General features: G+C 38.4%; 1 protein-coding gene across 2 annotated transcripts in view; it reads left to right on the top strand.

The window, feature by feature from the left end:
* LOC124622554 (E3 ubiquitin-protein ligase ariadne-1) overlaps positions 1-17775 on the top strand; it is an 85992-nt gene that overhangs the window by 11866 nt on the left and 56351 nt on the right. For both annotated transcript variants that reach the window (XM_047148288.1, XM_047148289.1), the window contains exon 4: positions 16708-16776. In XM_047148288.1, the coding sequence (XP_047004244.1) occupies positions 16708-16776 (69 nt within the window). The remainder of the gene's footprint in view (positions 1-16707; positions 16777-17775) is intronic.

Below are 17775 nucleotides of genomic sequence, written 5' to 3' on the forward strand. Positions count from 1 at the left end.
ATATTTTGCAGGCTCATTATTTGATTTCTAGCTTCTTGTATATTATTAGCTAGTAACACCAAGTCATCTGTGAATACCAAACAATTTAGGTTTATATCATCTTTCTTGGTTCCAGTTGTTATGTTTTTAGGATTCTCTTTGTACCATTCTCCCATCCAAGTATTCAAGAGCACAGTTGAATAGCAGTGGTGATAGACCATCTCCTTGTCTTAACCCTGTTTTAATCATAAGTGGCTCAGATAGTTCTCCTGTGAATTTTACTTTGGACTTGGTGTTTGTAAGGGTTAATTTTATCATTTTTATTAATTTGTGATGGAGTCCAAAATTTCTTAATATGTGTAGCATAGAAGATCTGTGGTTGCGAAGATCTGTGGATGCAATCATACGCTTTTTTGAAGTCTACAAAGGTTATGACTAGTTGCTTCTGTCTCCTTTTGCAGGCATCCATTATTAATTTTAATGCGATGATCTGTTCCAGGCAGCTTCTTCAGGGTCTAAATCCTCCTCGATATATCTCCTAGCTCCTTTTCAAGTTGATCTTTACAGTGATTGTATTCTTGACAATATTTTATATGTGCAATCCAATAGGGAAATCCCTCTGCAGTTGTCTGGATTTGATTTTTATCCTTTTTTGTGTAGTGGGTGTATGATAACTGTAGTCCAATGTTCTGGTAGCTCTTCTGCGATCCAGATTTTAACTGGGCATTGATGTAATGATATCTTCGTGAGTTCTGTTGCATATTTACAGAGTTCTGCAAATGTTTGATCTTCTCCACTTGCTTTGTAGTTCTTGAGCTCGCTCAAAGCTCTGTAGACTTCCTAAATTGTTTGTGGGTTTATATTTTCTGGTTTGGTTTTTATTGGAGTTTCTGTGTTTATTTCAAGAAGCTCCGGAGGATCCTGGCAATTTATAAGTTCGTTAAATGTTTCTTTTATCACTATGGGCCATATTATTGTTTTTATCTTGTAGCATTAGTGTTGGGTGGATCATATCTTTGGAGTTGTCTGCTAAATGTTTTGTAGTAATCTCATGAGTTTGTTTTCTTACTATTTGTTTCTATCATAGAAAGTATATCTTTTTGATATTGACGTTTAACCCTCTTTAATGTTTTTCGAGTCATCTTTCTTTGTTTTGTGAGTTCCAAGTAAGATTCTTCTGTTGTTTGATTCTGATACCTTAACAAGGGTATCTTCCACTGTTTTATCACATTTGTCATTCCACCACTGGTGATTTTTCCTAGGATTTATTGGGTCTACTTGTTCAGCTATTTGTTTCAATTGGGGAAGTATTTCATCCAGGTTATTTTTATTTTCCTAGTTTGTTCTTCATATTCCGTGTTATTTATTAATTTATGAGGGTCATAGGTTCTCTCCTTTTTGGGTGGGATTTTTTCTTTCTCAGTGGGGTGAATTTAATTTTTATTTTTATGAAGTAATGATCTGATTTGGTGTCAGTTCCTCTCAGGACTTTCACATTGCAGATTTCCTTGTGGTAGTTCTTATCCATGCAGACATGACCCAACTGCCATTCTCCTTTTATCCAGTCTTGGTGTTTCCAGGTTTTAAGTTTATTTGGTCTTCTTGTGAAATATGTTGATTTTGAGATAATGTCATGGTTTCTACAGAATTCCACCAATCTCATGCCATTCTGGTTTGTTCTTTGTTGTGCTGGCCATTTCTCTACTACATCTCTGTATCTCTTTTCCCTTCCTAATTGGATATTAAAGCCTCCAATTAAAATTTTGGTGTGATTTTTGTTGATGTTTGTTGCTGTCAGATCCAAAAGCTCCCAAAATCCATCCACATCTCCTCTATGGTCTTCTCTATTATTTTTGTCATTAGTTGGAGCATGGGCATTTATTATTATGTATGTTCTATTTGCCGCTTTTATAGTTAATGTTGAGAGCCTAGGAGATTGTGCTTTGAATCCTATTATGGAATCTATCATTTTGAGGTTGACCACGAGTCCCGTTCTGAATTGTGGGCATTGCTTCATTGCTCTTTTCTCTGGTATTCCCTTTTAAATTCTATATCCTTGTCATTCCATTGGTTCTTGAAGTCAGGTTGTCAGAATCCCCTGTCGATCAGTTTCTTCTGTCAATATTTAGAGTTTACCAGGTTGAATGAGAGAATTTATATCGTGCGTCGCTATGGTACTTATCTGTTCTGTCTTTAGTCTAAGTTTCAGTCTGCTGTCAGTCTTGGGTATTTTCAGATGCTCCGGCTCATCTAAGTTATCTTTTAAGTGGCTGCCCACCATATCCAAATGCAGTCTTTCCTGGCTATTGTCATGCGGTGGAATTTTCTTTAAAAGATTTCCTTCCATGGTTGCCTGTCGAAGGTGTTCAACCTTGTGAGGAGAAAGCTCTGAGTTACAACTATGGTTGTGAACCGTAGAGGGGCATAGTTGTTCGAGGTTGAAGGGTAGGCATTTCCTCCATGCCCTATAAATGCTATGGTTTTCCCGCCAATACTTGGGTGGCTGATTGCAGTGGTTTCCCACTGGGTAGTGGGAAGCCTTTATAAAGTAACCATTCATATATTTGGCAAGTCTTTTTTCTCAATATTAATATATATGGCATTTTAAGTATTATTTCCTGCTGTTCATGTTTCTTTTCTGTTTCACTCTTCACAATTTTGTATACATATTTAGATTTGTTGCCCAGTGGTCTTATTATGCTATCGTTTCTAAGCAGCTTTGCATTTGCTTTGCATTTGCTTTGCATTGATACTTTTTCTTATCAGTCTTTACATATTCTATAAATTGTGGATCTTTTCATTTGGGAACTAGCCTTTTTAGAGTCCTATAGGAAATCTTAAGTCCTCCGTAACCCAGGTACCGGATTTAGCGATCCCAATAAATATACACTGGTCAGTTTCTGTGAAAAACCCATTTTAAAATTGTTCTTGAATACTGAATAGAATTAATTGTAAGCATTGTTAGTACCTGGTTCTGAAAGCACATCTAACCAGGGTTCATTACTTAGACTGTTTGTAAAACTAGCACAGTCTTCTGCAGAGAAATTTCATCTATCGTTTCTTCCACTGGTGTAACTGGAATTGTAAGGATAAAGGCATTATGATCAGCTTGCTCTAAATCAGGATTGATAATTTCTGCCCCTATGGTGACCATGTTTAAAAAATTGCTGTCTAAAAGACTTTCCACTCTGTTTGTTATTCTTGTGGGACCATTTATAAGAGAAAACATGTTGGAGCTGTTCAGTACACTAACAAATAGCTCTTTAGATGCAGATTCATCCACATGGATTGTGTTGAGGTCTTCACAGACTATCGTGTTGGCTTTTTTAATAAATATAATGTCCAGCAGAGACTCTAATATTTTATTTATGTAGTGTATGTGTCCCAGACACAAAGAGTTTAGGAGAGTCCATTTACAGATACAGCAGGTGCCTTGAATATACTTTATAGTGGCACATCCTTGTAGAATGATGGTATGAACTGGGAAAGCAATATTGGCATTATGTTGGCTTTGTTTGGGGAGGATGCTGGCAAAAGAAGAGTTTCAATCCTCAAAAGGGGGAGAGAGACTGACATGCCTAAACTTGGGTGTGGGGCTGAAGGTGATGCCGTTTGGATGGGAATGAAACTTCCATGAGACAAATGTTGTTGGTGGAAAGGTCAAAAACTGTATTTTGTTTGGATTCTGGATTTTGTGTGGTGTTGGGAGGGACTTTTGGAGGATGTGATAAATTGAAAAGGTCAGTTAGGCATTATATGGATGCTACGAGAGGTTTACAGGGCGGCTCGCTGTGGGTAAGATAGGTGGTGATGGACAGTGGTACCCCAAGGCGGGAGTAGGACATCACAGGTTGGACACTTTATGGAGATGGTGTCTGGAAAGCTCTTTCAGGTGTTGGGGTGCAAGAGTTTCAGTCGTAGAGATGTGGTGTATGTAGTAAAGATTGCACAGTAACAATATCTTGCAGAGGGAGCAGAGGTGATTCTGGGATGGCTGCGTCCGAAGGTGTGTTTCGGCAGTACCAGGTTTGCGAGGAACAGAAATTGCCTTTATTTTTCCGAGGTAATAATTAAAACTTTGGATTGTAGTATATGCTGTTAGTGCAGTTTGGGTAAAATCATTGTGGTTGTGTCTCTTGAAACTGTCATAGTAATTATTTTGTAAATGAGGCTCTGACAGCTTGTAATAGCAGCTGAGCATATGTACACAACACATTGTGGTTGGCTGGTTTTTCTGCTGTTTAATTAGACATTGTGTTTGCTTTTGCAGACTCTACAAAAGTGTCTTTATATTGCAAAAGATAGTGTAAAATTCTTGTTTATATTTTAGCATTTCCTCTTTTGCAGGACTGTGTGAAACTGGTGGAAAAGTTCTTGACGTGTGTTAAATATATGACCATTGTTAAATTCTGTAAGAAAGATGTCTAGGCTCATATGTAAGAAAAATTTTTTTTCCTTTGTTATCTTCTTCCTTCATTTTCTTCCATTTTATGTTACACAATAATAATAATAATAATAATAATAATAAACCAGATTATGGACATTGTAATGGTTCCACCTGAGCTCTTGGTTTATTAACAAGTACTTATGTTATTATGTTTTGTACAGTTGGCTCTCTTCTATCTTACGAGCCTTTCTCAAGTGCTATAGATGCCAAATTTCAGAACTGTCTTGTCTCCTCTTAGTATATGGATATATTACAACACGATGAAAGTGTTAATGGTTGAACAGCTGGTATTGGTGTCCAACAGGCGTAATATTTTGGCAAGCAACTACGTTGCCATCATCAGGTGCACAGACGAACTGACCACCAAGGCGCTAGCGCTGGGCCTTTATCTCCTCCCCCCCTCCAGGTGTTCCCAACGTGGTCCTGGGGTGTATTTTCCCCTCTTAATTGGTTTGCGTTGCACCTTTTCTAGATTTTCCTCTTCCGCTAATAACCAATAGTTAATAGGTGATATTTTACTATAAATGGTCATTTTACTTGTATATGGGCCGAGTATTGTTCCATGACATCCTGGAGTCTAGCCCTTGACCCAATATTGTTCTCGTTTTGCGTCACTATGACCAGATACCGCTTGGAAATTACTTCAATAATACGCTGATTTACTTCTGCGTCATTATTTCGTTGCATATTAATTTGCTGGTTTTGAAGTGAATACACCTGTGAGTTTATGTTAGCAGTCTGATTTCTTCCCCCTCAATGGTTATTGTGATTTAGACCGTTATCCCTGCTGTGAACAGTTTCATTACTGCTTACTCTACAATAATTCGATTCCTTCGACCATGGTAATGAATTAGGAAAATATTTGTTATTCCTGTTCCCCGAATTTCAGTCTTTCACTGAATAATTTTAATTTCTTTCAGTATTCAGTGTGTCTAAACGTTAATAACTCATTCTCGGTTTTCCACACCCTATACAATATTCCTTGTCGAGCATGGTATGTTAAACATCTAATGAATACTTTTACTAAGTGCATTTCATGTATTGGATCATCTAAGTACTTAGATTTTGTCAAATGTCATTCCATGTACTTTTTATATGTGCCCAATGAATTGCTGTATGGAGTAGGGTCTAATAACTTTAAGATTAATTTTTGCTGAGTACTTGATGGCCAGTACTTCCTCTTAAAGCTTTCCTCAAAATCTTTCCTAGACACACATTCTTGTGCATGAGCATTTCCCCATTCCACAGCATCTCCCATTGAACATCCTAATGTGAAATCTATTTTGTTTAAGTCATCCCACTTTTTAGGTAAAGATCTGGCAAACACTCTTAAAGAATAAATTGGGTGTACATCACTATCTGGTTTATACTTTGTAAATTGCTTTGCTAAATTAAACCCATTTCCTATATATAAATCCTGTATTACATCGTTAGTTGCTCCTGTCATAGTTTCAGGTTTACTATTTTCTAATTTCTTTTTAGTATCGTCTGTTACTTCCCATATTATATTAAGTTCTTGTTTACTGTTAATTTTACCTTCCTCCAGAAGTGATTTTGTCATTATTTCTGTTTTGTGTTTTACTTCTTGCTCTACAAATAAGTGTAAATGTTTTTCCAACTGTTTTATAGCATCAGGTGTCCTAATTACAGCATTTTTCTGTATGGACATGATACACTTATTTGCATCTGAAATACTGGCTCGTACCGCTTGGAATTGGGAATTCACATTATCTACATAGCCCGTCCACTGTCGGGTTGTTATTATATGTACACTTTCTTGTAAACCATCTGTTAACACTTGTTTAACTACTTGTTGTACCTCTACTGGCACCGATTCTCGTGAATCATTTACTTTAGAGTTTATTTCCATAACTTTAATGTTTTGATTATTAATTTGTGTGTTAAAGTTAGATTCTGAGTTATTTTTAACTTCTTGTATTCTACGGCTTAATACGCCATCTATTGATTCAGTAATTTGTTCCTTAATGGACTTAATTAATTATACTTGTTCCGCTTTCCATCCATCCGTATCCTTCTCTGCTTGTTCTTTAATTATATCTTCTAGTATCGATCTTAACTCCTCGCTTTGCATTGCCATTTTTCTTGTGATCGGCATGCACTATTTATTACTAGTCGACAATATTAACATTAAACCTTATACTCGCAGAACTGTTCCTACTTTTTAAATGTTCACGGCTCATCCTTCTGCTGAACTGTGAACTGCATGCTGGTTGTAGAACAGCTAAAGCAGACTTCTCTCTTGTGCTGTGTGCTGCCATTGACTGGACAACACAACTCCCCGTACACGTGTAACTGCTCGCTGCTCTGCATTGATAAATCCCGCTGCAACGATGTCCGCCGTATGCGTTATTCAGTTGAAACGATTTTGTTAAGTTTTGAACTAATTCCATGCACTCATTGCTTGTAATATGAGTGCACTTTCTGCTGCCACTGTCTTCTTTATTCTTTCTGTTTCAGGTTTGCGACAGTAAATTATATTTTCCATTCATATATCTGTTTAATATTTGTTCTTTGACAGTTCCTTCAAAAGAAGCTCTTAATTATTTTAGATTTATTGTTACGTGCGTTATAAGGCACTGTTGTTGAGCGCTAGTTGCCAGAAGCAACTTCTCTATCTTCTATTCTTTGGAGTCATAATTCTGACTCAAATAATTTTCTGCACTTACTTGCTGGTGCATTCTCCGTTCGCGTTTACCAGGGTTGCCTGATGGGGTGCATTTTTCCATCTTTTCCTGCTGCTGTTTATTTTGTAAGATTTGTGGTGAGTCTTATACCAGCAGTAGTGAGAAGTTGTGTCCCTAGCTGATATAACAGGGCAATATTTTGACCACCCTAATACAGCATCAGATGAAAGTAGTAGTACCTTTATCCTCTCTTCTCAGACAGGGTGTATACGGCCCGGGACAACCGGGAGATCCGGGAAAAACCTGGGAATTTTTTGATCCGGGAGAAAACCTGGGAATTTTTCGTTGTTTTAGTTTGCAGTGAAATTTTTGTAATTTTGACTGGTAAGAATTGCTACTCTTAACAGAGGATATTACTGTATCCTGCTACTGCAGAATAATACTGCAAAAATAAAACCTGGATGAGAAAAAACGAAAATAAAACATAAATTGCAAAGGAAATGTGCCATATACAACAAAAAACATAGAGCTCATACAAGCTGTTTCCAACAGCAAAATGTGTCAAAGGCTTTAGGAAGACTATGCAATGCTTCATAACAACAGATTGCCTCTGATGTGTGACATCACAACTGTTTACATTAGATTCATTTTAGCAGTTACGAGCAGGCTCATGTGCATGCGCAATTGAGTGGTGTACGAGTAGTACCTTCTCCCACTTCTGGCTACAGAAATGTGGCTGTTGGCTATGGAAACAGTCACAGCAGGCAGCTAGATGCAACCGGGGTGCGGCACTATCTTAGTATTGACCCGGTTCGGAAATATCGAGATCCGAGGCTGATGTGCAGAGCAGTCTGAATTATAGTGGGGAAGTGTGTAGCCTGCACGTAACCCGTGCTTACATTTAGTGATTTTGCTGTTTCCTCTCACGTCAAACGAAAACAAAATTGATTTTTATGTCCAGGAGCTATCGAATGAAGTAAAATACATTTGCATAACTACGGAAAGCTAATATACGTTATTAGTTTCAGATTTTATTTCCACTTCTCCGACAGCCATGCATTTATCACCTTGTAGAAGAATGAAGTTTTTTTGTCAGTTTGCTAAAGAAATTTGGTTTTTATTAATCTTTTACGCTGAGGCAGTCAATGCGTTTTGAAACAAAGTGTTTAGTTCGACACTATTGGCTAATTTCAACTGCTCACTGCATTTCAAGTGCACGTTATCATCTTCTAGCACGTATGGCATTATGCCATAATAAAGAATCAAAAATGAGATAATACAGTACTGGTACTGAAAGAAAATTTACATCCTGAAACCCACACTGAAAAGCTCAATATCAGGTCGAGGTCTTCGTCATTGGGAATCTGGGCATACGAATGTGCTCTTTAAGTAAGCACTTTAAATGTGGCATTTTCGTATGGTTCACGAAATTCTGATGCTCTTGGAGTATCCTCTGATGTCTTTTTTTTTTTTTCTTTTATGACATAGTGTAAGATCTTTTAATGTTTTACATGTAAGAATGTACAGGCTTTCTGTGTCATAGCGGCTGCCAAAGTGCAGTGGTGCTTGTTATCTGGTGCTCTTGACAACTACTGAAACGAACCTATTACTAACAGTTCACGGGACAATATTGCGAATGGTGGTTTGAAAAGTGTTACTTTCAAAGTAAATTTACTTTTACGCAATTTAAACTATGTGCGCGAATATACGATGAATTTCTTAAATCGCATAGCGTTTTATGACGAGCCATTTAGAAGTATTTCGAGCCCAGATGATCAGACACTCATGTCGTTATTCCTTTTTGTGTATCCTTAACAGTGATGTTGCTTTTAGCTGACATCACGTGTCCTGTGGTCTGAATATCCGCTGTCATCGGCTAGCGGGATCGTGTGGCTGGCTTACAAAAGCGCATCGCAATCTCGATTACAATGGTTCGGAAAGTAACATGCGGTGTTGGTGGAATTCGAATTTATACTTTCGTAATACAAAAATATGCAGCGTACATGCTGCTGCACATCAAAAAGCTTTTCAAAAGGAGTTTTCTTCATTGAGTTTCGTTTTCTAAAGTGCTGGGGAATTCTATGCCCGTGTATAAAAACATAACTGTTTAAAGGATTGATAAGTTTTACAGTTCCGAGGGAAAATATACTGTCACTTAATAAAATGGGAAGTGTGTTTTCATCCGGGAGGAAGTGTATTCTTAACTGGGAATTCCGGGAAAAATCTGGGAATTTTTTTTTCCTTGTCCGCATATACACCCTGTCAGAGTAGTTTTTTTGGTCATCCAGATCCTTCCATGCCGTGTCACCTCCCTGTCAATTCAACTGAAGTGAAGATTCCTGGAATGCTTCTGCAAATTCTCTTTGTTGTGCTACCAAATAAATAGCAACACTTCTCACAAACAGGGCTATATTTGACCCAGCATTTTCACTATTACTTTCCACAACACAACTAACAATTGATACGGTAATACCACTCTCTTGAGTACATTCAAACATCCGTACGTGTATGCTGTAAGACCTGGGGGGAGGGGGGGGGCAGAAAAACGACTACCGCCCTTCAGTTGTTCATTACAACTTTGTTGGTGTGTCATTTACTCCATAGCTCTCAGATTCAGGCATTTGCTGCACCATGGCACAAATGACTCCCTGACGACCAGTGGCTGTAATACCATTTTTACTGGTCCCCTTCTCACTGGCTCCTCCACTGCTCCACCTTCACTGCATACAAGAAAGGAAAACAAACAGTTTCCCTTTCCCACTATATTTATCCTTATTCAATTTACTCATGAGCATCTCTTGTCGACAGCTTTGCAATGGAGTGTTGGGATGTTTACAAATATCCTGAAACAGTACATGTCCCGCCATTCAGACAAGAGATATCTTGCTTAAGTCTCAAGTTACATACATGTTCCTTTTAACAATTCTGTTATTATTATTATTATTATTATTATTATTATTATTATCCTACTCTTACATTTTTAAGCTACCTTTACATAGTTTCCCCAACATAACTTTTTATAATCATTAATGATCACTCTTGACTATGTTGTCTTAATTACTTAACTACTTTGTTCCTGATGGTAGGATTCATTCATTTTCTTGATATTTGTAATATTATTTCTCATAGCTTGTTACTTTCTTTAAGAGTATGGCTATTTTTTCTCGATCAGTCGAGGTATCTGAGGAACGTCCATAGTAATACAAACATATTACTTGTCATACGTCAACTTTTCTTAGGTGTGCTTACTGCCTTTTATTCATCATTCCTAATTAGAGAGTACACTCAACATTTCAGATATGTTTATATCTTTCATTACCTTTCCTTCTACTTTCTCCCATATTACTTTGAGGTTCCGTTTTGACTTCCATGTCTTTACTCTATTTCAGGTGTTAAGTTTTTCGCTTACTACCTACCTCATATTTCAACTCATTACATGTCTAAGTATTCTTAATTGCACTCTATTCTTTCTTTTGTTCTCTCTTTTCTTAAAACCCAAGCTCCAGCTAGCTTAACGATTCAAAACATTACTGTTTCTACTGCCCTCTTCTATTAATCCATTTTCTGTACCTGTATCCTATCTTTCTATTTGTCATCCTACTATTATAGTCATGTCAAATACTATTTAGTACTTGTTTGCTTGTCCTTTCTCCCCTCCTAATTTATGATGTGAGTAAATAGACATATTCTCTATTAACCGTAAATTATTTCTCCCATTTAGTCCTGGACAGTGATCTGTCTTAAGTAAGATCTCTTTATTATAGTTACCTAGATTGCACCTAAAACCACCACTCTGAAAGTCTATTACCACTGCATATTTCATTAACCAATCTACTCCTAGTAATACTTGCATATTTATTTTAGGGACTATTAACATGGTTTGTTCAAACACCAATTGATCTATTCCAAAAGTAATCCTTGTTTCCCATTTCACTACATTACTCTTAGTACCTGTAATACCTACAGTATGTACTCCCTTAACAGGTAACTTAGGAAATTCCTTTATTTTCCCACTTAATAGCCATTCCTCCGAAATTATTGATATGCCATTTCCTGGATAAATGTAAATTTCCACCCCAATATTTTGCTGGTCCCACCACCAGATGAAAGTAGTATTACCTTCATCCTCTCTTCTCAGAGTAGTGTTTTGGTGGTCCCCGTGTCGTGCCATCTCCCTGTCAATCCAACTGAAGTGAAGATTCCCGGAATGCTTCCGTAAGTTCTCTCTATTGCGCTACTAAATAAATAGCCACACTTCTCACAAACAGGGCTGTATTTGGCCCAACATTTTCACTATTACTTTTCACAACACAACTAATAATTGCTTCAGTAATACCACTCTCTTGAGTACATTCAAACATCCATACATGTATACTGTAAGACCTGAGAGAAAAAAAACAGAAAAACAACTACCGCTCTTCGGTTGTTCATTACACCCTTGTTGATGCATCATTTACTTCATGGCTCTGAGATTCAGGCACTTGCTGCACCATGGCACAAATCACTCCCTGATAACCAATGGTTGTAATACCATTTTTACTGGTTCCTTCTTGCTGGCTCCATCGGTGCTCCACATTCACTGCATACAAGAAAGGAAAACAGACAGTTTCCCTTTCCCATTATTTATTCTTATTCAGTTTACTCACGAGCATCTCTTGTTGATGGCTTTCCGATGGCATTTTGGGATGTTTACAAATATCCCGAAACACTACAGTCGCCGCCCAGGCGCAGTGTGTCCAGCACCCGTTCCATTCGTGTTTCGCACCGAGAGGCACGTGCCGGCGGTATCTTCTTAGTACCTATGCCTGCTCTTGAAGTCAGTTCATGGTGGGATGTCTTCTTTCTCCTTTTAATCAGATTCAAAGTGTGTTGCCAGGTCTTACTAAGGATGTAACTGCTGTTTCGATTGATCAACAGTTCCTGTGCTCGAATCTCGATAGATTCTTTAATGACACAGTCCCAATATTTGGATGTCAATGTCAGAACCTTCATCTGGTTGTAATTGATTATGTGTAATTCCGAGAGCCAATGTGCAGCAGCCGCCAACTTGTTAGGCTGCTGCAGTCTGGTGTGCCGTGGATATTCTTGGCAGCGATCTTCGATAGTACATAGTATGCATGGTTTGATACATGTAAGTCATGCCACATTCACAGGGGATCTGGTAGACCCCGGATTTCTGTAGTCCTAGATTTTCCATGACATTACCAAGGAGTGCTTGTGTCTTAATTGGTGGGCGGAAGACAGTCTTCACTTGATGTTCTTGAAGATTTTGACCAATATTTCCCGATAAAGCACCACAGAACAGAATAAATGCTATGCCCCCATCCTGCTGAGTTACCTCTTCTGTTTCCTCCAGTTGTACAGTCGGTGAGGGACGTAGAGCTGTCCGAATTTGCTTCTCTGTGTAGCGCCATTTTTCTGCAAAACTGACCTCAGACATTAAAATTCTTGGTTAAGGCTCTCATTGTCAGTCAGGATGTGGGTCCTGTGGACCAGTGTTTTGATGACACCGTTCCTCTGCACTGGATGGTGGCAGATTTTTGTATGTAAGTAAAGATCAGTGTGTGTCTTCTTATGGTACACGCTGTGGCCCAATGTGTCATCTGCTCTTCTTTTAATGAGGACACCCAGAAAGGGGAGAACTCCATCCACTTCAACTTCCATGATAAACTTGATGTTCTGGTGTTTAGAACTGAGATGTGTGAGGGAACCATTCAGCTTGTCTCTACCATGTGGCCATATGACAGAGGTGTCATCAATGTAGCAGAACAAACAGGTGGGTTTCCACTGCACTGAATCAAGGCCTTCCTCCTCGAAATGTTTCATGAACAAGTTGGCGACGTCTGCTGATAGTGGACTCCCCATGGCTACTACTTCCCCGTCTGCTTGTAGTATCTGCCACTGAAGTAAAAGTATGTCAACATTAGGATGTGCCTAAAAAGGTTGGTTATCTCTGTGTCAAATTTCTGGCCAATAATTTCCAAGGATTCCAGCAAAGGCACCTTCATGAAGAGAGAGAAAACATCAAAATTCACAAGGATGTCTGAATTACGAGGTCTTAAGTTGTTAAGATGCCTGATAAAATCCACTGAGTTGCGAATATGATGTGGACGTTTTACAACATAAGGGCTAAGTGTATCCTTCAGATACTTTCCAAGTGAGTACGTCAGAGCACAAATGTTGCTGACAATCTGGCGTAAAGGCGCTCCTTCTTTGTGTGCCTTCGGGAGTCTGTAAATTATCGGTGGAACACATGCTCTCTGTCGTAGCTTCTTCACAACATCGTCTGGTAAGCCGCATTCCCTGAGAAGAGCCATGGTCTTCCCTTCCACTCTCTTGATAGAATCAGTGTTGATCCTCCAGTATGCAATGTCTTCTAGCAAGCCCCACATTTTCTCAAAGTAATCCTGATGAGGTAAGATCACAGTTGTGTTGCCCTTGTCATCTGGTAAGACTACAGTGTGGACGACAGGTTTCGTGATGTACTTCTTCAGCTGCAAGTCGTGCAGATGCCTGCTCCACTGCACTGATGATATCCATGATAGATGTGGATTTAGGAGTTGGTGCAAAGTTGAGTCCTCTCTTAAGAACTGAGAGCGCGTCCTCATCCACTTGCCTCGCCATGATATTGATTATAGTCTTGCAGAGAGCCTCAGCAGGTTGTCATTCTGATAAACACTCGAATTTTGATTTCTGATGTCCAGTGGCCTTTCTTTGCACACAGTCCGCTGTGGCTCATGTGACACCATCAATCCATTGCCGCATCCAGGGCTTGACCTGGTTGGCTGGCACGCACCCCTGGGCATGGACCGCGAACCGCTAATGGAACGGATGCTGGACACTCCACACCTGGGTGCGGACCACGTTGGTGACACCTGGCGGGGGGGGGGGGGGGGGGGGGGGATAGATAAAAGCCCGGTGCCTCAGCAGTCAGTTGGTCAGTTCATCAGTACACCTGATGATGGTAACGTGGTCACTTGCTGAAATATTGTGCCCATTGGACATGAACACCTGGCAGTTCACTTGTGAACTCTTTCATGGTGAAGTACGCTGGGATAAATCGAATAATCACATATTACAACATGTTGTTGGCACTTACAGCATTTGGGAATGCCCTGTACGAACAAAACTTGCTAATTGTGCAAAATGTAATAATATAAATACTTGGCAGCAGCCAAGATAGAACCATTACAGTGTCCTTCAACAGCTGTGGCATGCTACATAAAGAAAATTATTGAAACACAGAAGTTGCTCTGAAAGTGTAGTGAAAGAAATGTTAAGTTCTTGCCAGTTTACAAATTTACTTTCACATCTGTGCAGCATTATCTCCTTCATATTGTACACAGTGTCTGAAACACTCAGCACTGCTCTGTACACCTCCCTGTGGAAATTGCTCAGAAACAATTCATAGGTAGACACAACTGTTTCCAGGGCAGAGCTGGGTTGTAAGGTGAATACAGGTTTGTGTTCAGCACCCTCAGAGAAGTGCTTGTGTTTTGGCTAACCCACACAAGACAAGTTAATCCAACCCCAGTTCTACCCTTTGTGTGCTTGCTCGAGTGCTTTTCACAGTGTTCAGGATGGCAGAATACTTCTGACAGACTGGTCTGTTGCTTCTGTTGTACATCCTTAAAGGTTGCTTTTGAGGCAGTTACGAAGATGCTCACTCACCTTGTTTATCTTCATTCCTGTATGTAATTTCCTCAAGTCTGAGGAGAATGATGACAGTGACTTTTTTGTGGTAATGAGTATGTTAATCCCCCAGGTACATTCTTCACTTCTGCTCAATCCACACACGTTGGATCAGCAGGGAAAATCCATACTTGTGATTGCTCTTTGGTCTCAGTTTAGATATAAACAATTTTGCTAATTACAGTATGGAACATAGATTTTGATGTGTTTACCTTTCCGGCACCAACAGGAAAAACTCAAAAATGGTTGGGCCTGCCGCGTCTCTGGATTGTACAATGTGGTATCTGTTGACTTCAGAGTTTGGAAACTTGTAGAATCTTGTATAGGATGTCAGTAAAGGTTGCTATTTGAACCTTAAGACTACAACAAATAGATAAGTAAATGTGGGAAACATTGACATTGTTCTCCAAACATGGAAATCTGTAATCTTTATTAGTAAATTAGCAACAGTTTCTGGTGATTAACTGTTATCTTCAAGAGGATGTAGCTCATGTTTTGATTCATTGAACCAGCGAAAGACAGTGGCTGTGGGAAGAAACAAATCCTCAGATGCCCAATGTGTTTGCTTGAAGCTCAGTTTGAAATTGTAATAATCATTTTTATATAAGTGTTGTCCAATTTCAGAATATCATAGTACTATGTTTTGTCATAATTTTTGGCACTGATCACTCACAATTTTAACAACAACAGTAAAATTTCAGTGAAGCAAGACTTTCAAGATAAGTGTACTCAGTCACAATCTTGATTCATAATGAGTGAATTTAGGATTAACTCTGGAACGTATAAACTGAATACTGAACGTAGCAAAAGTTTGTATAAAACATGCCTCTTTCTGGGGTTCAAAGTGGAGTTTTATATTTCAGCATAACAAGTTCCTGGTAAATATCAAGCAGGAAATTGAAAATCCCCAAATGTTCCAAAACAAAGTAAAAATAAAAACCTTATTACCCACTCTTATATTTTTAACAAAATATTTGAACTTGGAGATGTATATATTTGGCTTGACTAGTGTTTGTATTAAATGGATTTTGGCTTTTGACAGTGTATAGAGAGCTGATAGCGCTTTGTGTACTGGTATTACTCTGTTGTCAGGTGATCTCATATATGTTTGACATTCACACTGGGTGCACCGAAGAACGGGCATATTTTATGATTGCAGTACAGCATGTAGTGGTTTTATAGCTATAGCTGTAGCGTTATTGATTTTCAGTGTGATTACTTTTTTGATAACTTAACGTATGGTGTTCTTTCGCTTGAGTTCTGCCACAATCACGTCTGAAGATGAAATTGTATACTTTAAAAATTGATTTTGTGAATTAAATACCATCATAAAACAGCTGAATGGATTATCTAGTAATGGTATATTAGTGAAATACAGTCGAACATGCGGTAGATTCCACCCACAAAGATGAATTACACAAAATGTTGTATGTGTAGTTACATAAATGCTTTGTTTCAATTATTATATGCAAATGGCCGGTCAATAATGTAGGAGGGGGAGCAATGGTTTTCAAAGTATAACTTGACTTCTTCCACATTTTTGAAAGTACTCCTTCATGATGGGATGCACAATCTGACAGTGTGTGTGAGTAAACAACTTGAGATTGTAACTCACGCCCAGACCCTTGCCTTTTGTGACCACACTCGTAGTAAGTTATTGGAGCATTTCCAATGGTCCAAATCAAAGTATCAGTCTGACAGTACATTTCCAAACTCTACAGTGACTCATCCATGTTTCTTGCTGGGCTTGCAGTTGTAAGACTTATGACATTGTGGGAGATGCCATGGTTGTTTCTGTAATGAAACTCACTGGCTGAGTAAAACTTTATTTTAGAGGTAATGTTTGTTGTTGTTAATTTATGCATTGTAAAAGATGAGACATTTGAATCAGATTTACGTGCATTCTTTGTCATCATTTGATAATTGAAATTATTTATTTTGCAGTTGCCAAGGAAGGGGTCAGCAACAGGAACAGAAGAATGTGAGATATGTTTTTCAGTCTTGCCATCTTCAGTAAGTTGTACTTTGTGCCGCTTTATGGTCAGTGGTGAACTGTTCGTGTGTTTATTTGTGTCAATTCTAAGGCTACATAATTTTTTGAAGATACAGTAAAAGTCTGTTCTGCGTTTATCAGAAGGTTGATCCAGCATTAGAATAAACACACATTTTCTATGATTCAATTAATACTTCTCATTGCACTTGTAGTCACTACAAAATATAACTGATCCTTCTTGATAATTTAATATCTGTGAAGTAAAATATATTGGTATGTTATGTGAAATAGTAAGAAACTTTAAAAATTAAAGAAACTTTTAAAGTTAAAAATTTAAACATTCTTGATTGCATAAAAATGTTTATATTGGTGACTAGTTTTAGTCTATTTGCAGAACACCTTGAGATCTTTCTCCAGTGGTGTAGCAGATATTCTTAACTAACATATTGTGTTAAATTTAGTTTTCCTTCAAAAGGAGTATATATTATCTACATTTATCATACATTAACTCTATTTTAGAGTTTGTTAGAGGCTATAATTAATTTTAACGGAGTGTAGAAAACTAGTGGTTTTTACCACAGGTCTTTCAGTGTCCATAACAGAAATCTCTTTTTGTGTATTTGCTTCAATTCTTGCAGGGAGTTAGTAATTTTATTAGCTCAACAAATTAAACGATAGTCGGCAGGCTTAGTTTAAAGTTATTTGTTCACTGTGCTGTAATACACTGCACCCAACTACAAAGCAGCCCCACTGTGAATGCTGTTCTCGAACAGGAGATGAGTTGGTTGTAAGCACCTGGAAATCCCCCTGACAACTGTCAAACGATTGGCAACTGCTGCCAGCTGGTATATTGCAAGAGCTCCCGAGAATCATGTTCCTGTGGTACTGGTACCAAAGGCACCTCAGGTACTATTCTTATCTGTGGATCCTGTCTCCTCTGTAGGAACTATGGGATCTGTCATTACTCTTCCACTTGAGTGTGAGTGGCATGTCAATGGTAGATCTAGGCATCCTGTACA

The sequence above is a fragment of the Schistocerca americana genome, chromosome 7, assembly GCF_021461395.2.
Source record: "Schistocerca americana isolate TAMUIC-IGC-003095 chromosome 7, iqSchAmer2.1, whole genome shotgun sequence".
In the NCBI taxonomy this organism is placed as follows: domain Eukaryota; kingdom Metazoa; phylum Arthropoda; class Insecta; order Orthoptera; family Acrididae; genus Schistocerca; species Schistocerca americana.